The sequence below is a fragment of the Eriocheir sinensis genome, chromosome 6, assembly GCF_024679095.1.
Source record: "Eriocheir sinensis breed Jianghai 21 chromosome 6, ASM2467909v1, whole genome shotgun sequence".
In the NCBI taxonomy this organism is placed as follows: Eukaryota; Metazoa; Arthropoda; class Malacostraca; order Decapoda; family Varunidae; genus Eriocheir; species Eriocheir sinensis.
Window position 1 is genome coordinate 20,219,483 of NC_066514.1, and position 8,721 is coordinate 20,228,203.

The 8,721-nt window shown below is 50.3% G+C and overlaps 1 protein-coding gene across 1 annotated transcript in view; it reads left to right on the forward strand.

Moving 5' to 3' along the window:
* The window catches only part of LOC126991189 (uncharacterized), a 31,697-nt gene extending 23,718 nt beyond the window's left edge, over window positions 1–7,979 (forward strand). Inside the window, exons 6-14 of the mRNA XM_050849962.1 lie at window positions 658–792; window positions 1,095–1,178; window positions 1,544–1,709; window positions 1,893–2,033; window positions 2,186–2,387; window positions 6,160–6,263; window positions 6,605–6,740; window positions 7,030–7,107; window positions 7,461–7,979. Coding sequence (XP_050705919.1) covers window positions 658–792; window positions 1,095–1,178; window positions 1,544–1,709; window positions 1,893–2,033; window positions 2,186–2,387; window positions 6,160–6,263; window positions 6,605–6,740; window positions 7,030–7,107; window positions 7,461–7,712 — 1,298 coding nt within the window. The 3' untranslated portion in view covers window positions 7,713–7,979. The remainder of the gene's footprint in view (window positions 1–657; window positions 793–1,094; window positions 1,179–1,543; window positions 1,710–1,892; window positions 2,034–2,185; window positions 2,388–6,159; window positions 6,264–6,604; window positions 6,741–7,029; window positions 7,108–7,460) is intronic.
* The last annotated feature ends 742 nt before the right edge of the window (window positions 7,980–8,721 follow it).

Consider the following 8,721-nt stretch of genomic DNA (forward strand, 5'->3'; position numbering starts at 1 on the left):
TTAGGTTTTTCTACCTTTTCTTTTTGTTGCTCTTGAGTTGCTCTTTGTGCTGTTAAAAAAAAAACTTCCCTCCTCTTACTGACAGTCTCCAATCATTTACATTCCGCAGCAGTGTTGGCTCCCTGTTTCCTACCAATATTTTCATGCTGACTGCGAGGGGAGGAGGCATGCTAATCGCATGCCTCCTCCCCTCTGCTGCCTCGCTTCACAAGACTCAACTCTTGCTCACCCCTATCCTATCCAAATCCCTAAATGCAAGAGTTTACCAGCATTTTCATTTTTTCGTCCCTCTCTTTGATACAGTCTAGAACAGCCTTCCTCTGTCTGTATTTCCTCCTGCCTGTGATTTGAATTCCTTACTACACTGGAAAAACGTGCACGTTTGCTTATAATGACTTATTGTAGGAATTGGTCTTTTTTACAAATATAATTTATATCGGTCCTATTTTAACACTCGCCAGACTTTAACTATTTTTTTTTCTCGAACCGTTTCCATCGGCGAAGTATCCATGCACTTACCGTGCACTTTGAATTAGATGATGAAAAAATCCCATCGCGATATGTAATAAACATGTATGCATATGGTAAGGTACTAGTATTAGATAATTTGACCGTCGATACCAACTACAATGATCAACGATTTTTATTTATTTATAGATAAGTGGCTTGCTGTCTGCGGACTGAGCGCCGACCCCTGCCAGAACGGCGGGTTTTATGGAAAAAGCTGCGCTTGCGTGTGTCCCTCGGGCACCTCAGGGGCCAACTGTGAGACAGTGACGGGCGACTACTATGGTGATTGGCCGCCCCTTTGCTCACCTTGTCTCCGGAACTCTCAGAATAATTGTTCTCTTTGTTCCTCTGTTGAGAGGAAGCATCTTACGATAGCTTGGCTCTTGGGATAAAAGAGGATAACAGTTCAATCTTCAATTACAGTGTAGTTCAAGAATTCCTCATTAAATTATATCTATAGTTCATCGAACCTTTATGAAAAATTGGAATGATCCAGTGACCATATAGTCGTTCTTTTTCTAGTGGTTTATGCAAAATCAGGCTGTTTCGGCATAACTGTCGACACCAAACCTTGCCTTCCACAGACGAGTTGACGAATTCCTGCACTGAGAAAATAACTCAGGAAGGCACCCTCACCTCGCCGGGCTATCCAAGCAACTACCCAAAGAGTGAGTAAGAGAGAGAGAGAGAGAGAGAGAGAGAGAGAGAGAGAGAGAGAGAGAGAGAGAGAGAGAGAGAGAGTGTGTGTGTGTGTGTGTGTGTGTAATTCACCACGGCCTGATCGTGAGTTGGACTCGTAATCGCCAGCAGGTACCCTCCCGACAGAGCAAGTGCTCATTTAGTCGATCTCTGGGTACTGCCAAGACCTCACACACCACACGTGCGTGTGTGTTATGTGTGTGTGTGTGTGTGTGTGTGTGTGTGTGTGTGTGTGTGTGTGTGTGTGTTGTACAGAAGCCAGACACAGTGTGTGTGAGCGGGCTCCCTTTGTGCGGTGTGTTCACCCTCAGTTCCGTTCTCCCTGCCCCGCCAGTCAGGTGTGTCAAGTGGATTGAAGCTCCCGTGTGCCACGTGCCCAGACTGACTTTCTCAGACTTTTACCTGTACGGAGAGAATCCCTACTGCGGCTCAGCTACAGAGACGTGCTGCTACTTTGATGGTCTGGAGATCAGAACCGACAACTTGTACGACGGCGAAGTGTGAGTACACAAAGACCCTGCTCGCTCTGGCCCGTGACGGCGAGCAAGGCTGCCGTTGTTACAGTTACAAGGCGTATTCATTTCTAATTATTACGTAACAAGTATAGTTTGTGATATTCCTTTGTGCCACTAAACTTGCACGATGGTGACCATGACCACTCAAGTTCTTCCAATCCTCGGCAGGTATTGTGGCGCGGACATCACTGCAGGCCAGACCTTCACCGGAACCGGTCGAGAGATGATTTTATACTTCAGGGCGATATTTAATAATACTCGCAGGGGATGGTCTGCCGAATTAACTTTTGTGCCGCAACAGGGATGCACGTAAGTGACAAAAAAGGGAGATGGGAGAGTCACAGGACCAGTGGAGAGTAAACTCACCTTTCTGCGTTGTAACTTTATCGTCTTCTTTTTATTCGTAGATCGCAAACATTTTACGTCCTAACGAATCCTCATTTTTTTATTTATTTCTTCAGAAGCACAACTACAGAACCCACCACCACGACCACCACAGCAACAACCACCACTACAGAACCCACCACCGCCACCACCACCACCAGCCCACCACAACCCAGATGCTTAACTCAGGAATTCAACGGAGTGTTCTACTGGTCCTCCCCTGGCTTCGGCATCACCAAATACCCGAATAACTTCAACTGCGCAGTGATACGATCTTTGGTATGTGCCTTATTTTTCTGGCCGTGGTGGGCGAGGTAAGTAATAGCTCATTCCAGCGTCTTAAGGCGTCCATCCACCATGATATTACCAGACATGATATTCCACACCAGAGGAGAAGAGAGCTGAGTTAGTCCACTGCCTAATAGAAATGTTTTGTCTGCCATTCCTATTCGCTTGCGTTTCCATTTTATTGTTCAAATCAAGAATTGCAATTATAAAACGCCTTGACGCTGAGTATATCTAGGAAGTCAGGGCAAACACTATAAATCTCTCGCAGTTCCTGGAAGCTGACGCTATAAAAAGATTGTTTCAAATTAGAAAGTGCATTTTACACACCCACCCACCACCTCACCTGCGTCGGCATCACACAAGCCCAGGCTTCCCAGCTACCGACCTGGCACTGCGACGCCTGCCTTCGCGACGTCAACCTGCGAGCCGCAGTCCACGACACATCCGCAGAGAACGAGGCGCCACCTAAAGATATGGCCGCGGCGCTTGCTGACCTCAAACAAGCACTAGGTTGCTGGAGCACGTCCCCCGAAGACACCGTCACCGGGTTGCCTCCGACCTTGCCAGCGCCATAACAGCTGCACTTGAGCAGCGCGCTCCTTTCGCGTGGTGGCGCCTCTTCTCCTTCATGTACCGCAGCCCCCTCGCCGTGCTCTCTGACCCACCGTCCTCCTTGGAAGCGGTCACCCGGATCGATCCCGGAGCAGCAACGGCGACCAACGAGGACGCTCTCTCCAGGCGTGTCAAAAGGAAATGCGCCGACGGACATTCGAGCGGCCCTCCGGCTTCTGACGACCTCGGACAGCCTCGTCTCCCCCAGCGAGGAGGTCGTCGCCGCTCTCCGTGCTAAACATCCCCCCGCCGCACCTGACGAAGCCCTTCCAGAGCTCCCCGATCTCTACCAGCATCGCCTCACAGTGGAGGAAGCTGACGTGCTTGCAGCCATTGAGTCTGCGGCCCCTGGCTCAGCCGCCGGCCTGGACGGCGTGCGGCCGCTGCACTTAAGCCAGCCGGTGGCCGGGTACACCGCTGAGGCAGAACGTAGACTGCTTAGCGCGCTGACTAAGATCTGCAATGGTGCCCTCGCTGGGGACATCCCCGAAGACGCGAGGCAGGCGTATTTTAGCGCCAACCTCATTGCCATCAGGGAAAAGGATGGCGGCGTAAGGCCGATAGCTGTCGGATCCATCTACCGACGACTGACGTCCAAGGTCCTGACCAAGCCCATGTCATCCGCACTGGCTACGGAACTGCAACCCGTTCAGCTGGGCGTAGGTGTGAGGATGGGCTGCGAGGCGGCTTTACATGCCGTGCAAGATTACGTCGACGCCCACAACGGAACCCTGTACCATGTCTTCGCGAAACTCGACCTCACCAATGCTTTCAACACCGTTCACAGGTCGGTAGTGCTCCGAGAGGTCATCCGCCGCTTCCCCGCTGCCGCACCACTGGTGTCACAAGCGTATTCACAGCCTTTACCTCTCCACCTTGACTCCACCCGTCTTTGGTCTAGCCGCGGCGTGCAGCAAAGCGACCCTTTGGGCCCGATACTCTTCGCCCTTGCGGTGGATCCGGCCATACAGAGTACAGACCCTCAGATCGCCTCTCAACCTATGGTTCCTGGATGACGGCAACTTAGCTGGACCCATAGAGACCGTTACCGCCGACCTGCACCGCTTATTCCCGACCCTCGCGGTGGATCCGGCCATAGAGACCTTCAGATCGCCTCTCAACCTATGGTTCCTGGATGACGGCACCTAAGCTGGACCCATAGAGAGCGTCACCGCCGACCTGCACCGCCTACTCCCCACCCTCCGAGAACTAGGCCTCGAGATTAAATCGCGCAAATGCTAGATCACCAATCTCGACGGCCAAGGGAGCGCCAGCACGGACGAAGAGGGCCGGACTGTACGTGCAGTAGGAAACGGCATCAGCAGGAGGGACGGCGCCCCCCACTACATCAACGACGGAGCCCCCACCGATAACGACGCGAACGCCGGCCCTCAAATCGACACATTCCTCAGCGTCGCCCGCCCCACACCCCTCACAAGTCTCTCCATCCTGGGTGCCCCGATTCATGCCCACGGCAACGAAGAAACCTTAACCAAAATCGAGAACATCACCAGGACGCTCATCGACAGGCCGGCCAACATCGGCAGCCACGCCGCCCTCTTCTTGTCAAGGTACACAGCAGTGCCGAGAGCCACGTACCTGCTGCGCGCAGCACCAGCCTACACGGCTGGAGAGTCCTTCCGGGGCATCGACGAGCTGATGCGGGAAGCGACTTCACGTAACTGCAACGTACAGCTTGGCGACGCGTGGACTCAGGCCTTCCTGCCGATTCGTTTTAGAGGTTTGGGCGTGAGGCGGCTGGCCAACGTGGCACTGCCTGCCTACATCGCCTCTGTAGAACCTTCACGGGGCATGGTCTGTACCATTTACCGCCGTCCCAATGGCGACAGACCGGACCGTCTGGCCTCTGCATTGGACGTTCTTACCACTAACCAGTGCCCGAACCTCGACCCGAAGCTCAGGCTGACTCAGCGCAATCTGGACGAGGCAGCCTCCACGCACCGCCTGGACGACCTGTTAGCCCGCGTCAACCAGGTCGACCGTGCGCGCCTCCTCGCCGCCTCAGCACCACACAGCGGGGCCTGGCTGTCAGCCATCCCCTTCGAGGTCCTTGGCCTCCTTTCGCCCGATGAGGCGGTCCGCGTGAGCGTCGCCCTGAGGTTGGGCACACGCGTCCACAACCTCATCGGTGCCGCTGTGGGGCCATGTCCGACGCTATGGGCTATCATAGCCTGTCCTGCCACAGGAACCTCGGTCGACTACCCCGTCACGCAGCTCTCAATGAAGTCGTATACCGGGCCCTGGCCGCCGCTGGCCTCGTGGCCATCCCCGAGCCACGAGGCCTGGACCGAGGAGACGGACGCCAACCGGACGGCACCACGGTCTTCCCCTTCAGGAGAGGCAAGGTGCTGATGTGGGACGCCACCTGCATTAACACATTTGCCACCACCCACATCATCAACTGTGCTTCCGCTGCTGGAGCTGTCGCACGCGCTGCCGAAGACCGCAAGCGTCACCGCTACGCGGACCTCACCCAGCAATACGATTTTGTGCCCCTGGCCGTGGAGACAAAGTGTCGTGTTGGGACCTGCCTTCGGGAACCTGCTGCAGGACATCGGCAGGCGCGTCAGTCAGCGCAGCGGGGAGCCTCGCGAGACGGCGTGGCTGAGGCAGCGCATCAGTATTGCCGTGGCGCGTGGCAATGCAGCAGCGATGTGTGGGCCCCCGACTGTAGCCCACACCCCTAGCCGAAGCTCGCACACGCGCACACACGCCCACACGTGCAGATATTTTCCATCCTAAGAGGTGCATGTCACAGCAGCCTGCAGAAAGGCAAGGGAAGCTGCCATCACACCCTGTGATGCAAACGAAATAAATATTGGAGACTTTAAAACACACACACACACACACACACACACACACACACACACACACACACACACACACACACACACACACACACACATAACTAGTTATACTATATCCTCGAAACACGCCACTAACAATATGACTCAGGCAGTATCACAAAGTGTCCACAATAATAAGTCCACTCGACGTAGTAGTGAAGTGGTAAAATGTGCGCCCAAGAGTTCAGGGTTTATGAAATGAATAAACTGCTGTTATTTTTGTAGCAAAACCGCATACAGGCAAACACGTCAGGGCTTACTGAAGTGTTGTTTTGCATGTTCAGACGAGATCCATGTTGACGCTGAAACTGGAAGCCTTCACGCTGCAGGGAGGGAAGAGCTGTGTGGATGGCGTCGAGTTCACATTCTTGTACAATCGAACTACAACGTGAGTAGCGTGTGTGGTTTGTTGCTTGAGTGGCAAGTGTGCATGTTTAAGATATAGAGTAACAGGTGATGCCTTATACACCGACAGGTAAGGCTAGGTGTCAAGGGATGACCCGCTTGTTTACTGGGTAGTTATTGCATTACTGTGTTAATGATTGGGGTGGGTGGAATGGTTGGGCGTTTTGTCCCTCGACACGGGGAGTTAGGCGTATATTAAGGAGGAGGAGCGAAGTGGGTTTCTATACTTAATTCACATGTTTGGTTGGCAACGAGTAGATGGGAACGATGCCACAACAGACGAAAGCTACATAACTGTGATCTTGTTCTTAATTTAATCGCCAGGTTGTGTGGATCTCAATCCGGGATAGTCTTTACATCGCCATCTTTCAATTTCATCGGGAGATTCTTCACCAACTCCGCGGAGACCTATCAGGGCTACAACATCTCCTTCACGCCTGCAACCACGAGCTGTCACCAGGTAAGGAACGTTGTGGATTTATCTGAGCTTCTCTACTTCGGAAATACACAATTGTGTTGCTTGCTAAGATGAGAGTCTCGCCAGGTGGACATATTGACAGTAGATGTATAGTGTTATTCATTGTATATATATTTTTTGTGTTTAATAATAGTACGATAAATTATGGAACATAGTTTGTATTTAAATTCGACCCAACGTACAAGCACATACGAGAGCTGCTTATAATCCCTGCTCGATGCACCCTCAAGCCTGGTGCATTCATCGTAATCACTATGATATCCATCCACAGATAATCACGGCAGCTGTTGGTCAAACTGGAACAATAACTTCCCCTTCAGCAGAAAAATACTGCGAATACCGAATCCAGGTAAAAACTGATTTAACACACGAAAGGTATTAGAGTGTCTCTCCACAACACTGCCACCAGACACTCCTGCGGGGGTGTCGACAAGAGATTCGTTTGTTAATGTCGTCTATTTTCATCAAACCTTAAAACAATTACCACCAATTCCACAAAAGGTTACATTATACTTGAATCCTCCACACGTACCTTATGTGCTTGCTTCCCCCAACACTCCAGTAATTTATGACATTATCACTTGCTCACCCCTCCTTCAAACACCCATTTTTCTTCGAGCAGGTCGCCAGTGAAACATCAGAGGCCTGTTCCATGTCTACCTCTAAGCTAACGCAACTTTTTTTTTTTTTTTTTGTCCAAAGGCTCCTTCTGGAAGTCGCGTGCAGGTCGATGAAGTTACATCCAGAATTCAAAGTACAAAGAACTGTAGAAAAAACTGGCTTCTGCTGAACGGCAGGAGTGAGGAGATGTACCCGTCAAACACCAGCTTAATTATTTGCGGCAAGAAGACAGTGTCTTCACCGCTGACATCCGAGACCAATGAGATGTACGCAGCTTACCAAGGCACCAGCACCAGAAGCCGCGGGTTCACTCTCAAGTATACCATCATCTGAGTCAAACGTTCCTTGATTTTCACGCTCACTCCGTGGACGATGCAACCACTACTCCAATGTATCTGTACGGCCACGAATTCATTATTACTATTCTTTTCAGTTTGCCTCTCGCCCACGATGTTTCTTTGTTTAAAATCATATCACTGGTAAGTCAAGTCAGCTGATAAAACTTAAACGAGGAACAGATATTAAGCTTCCCTATAATGCTCCACAACAACCGCCCCAAGAAAATAAATGTATGCAGCAGCTATAGGTATCGCCCCCCCCCCCCCCTCTCTCTCTCTCTCTCTCTCTCTCTCTCTCTCTCTCTCTCTCTCTCTCTCTCTCTCTCTCTCTCTCCATGTCATTGCAGACATAATAGTGTTATGCACATAAATTTACTGATCACGTGAGTGTCGGCTACGTCGTTTTTCCGTATTGCTTGCAAACATTGTTTTTACAGCAAGGGAGGAAGCTCAAGCAAAAAAAAAAAGCGCGCTAGGCGCTGCTCTTTTCAGAGAAAAATAATGAGAGGCCAGAAGAGAGGTCAATTTCGAAAGGAGAGGTATCTTGATACTCTCCACTTCAAAGAGCTAAAGTTGTAGGCAGGAGAAAATACAGGCGAAGGAAGGCTGTTCCCGAGATTACCAGCGGAAAAGATAAAAAAAGCAAAAAAGATTGGAGGTGGACATAATAGGGATGGGCCAAGGCCGTCTTTATGCAAGGTCTGCGCCTACGCTGCCAATATATTTTCTTTCGTTCATACTTCTTAACTCTACCCTTCCACGTGTTATAATAAATTATTGTTTCTATACTACTATTGATCGTTCCTTTTATTATGTCCATGATTGTAGTATAATATATATATATATATATATATATATATATATATATATATATATATATATATATATATATATATATATATATATATATATATATATATATATATATATACGCTACAGTATTCTAAACATGCATTATGAGAATTACACGAAATACAGCAGAGGAGAAGCAGTGTCAGTTGAAA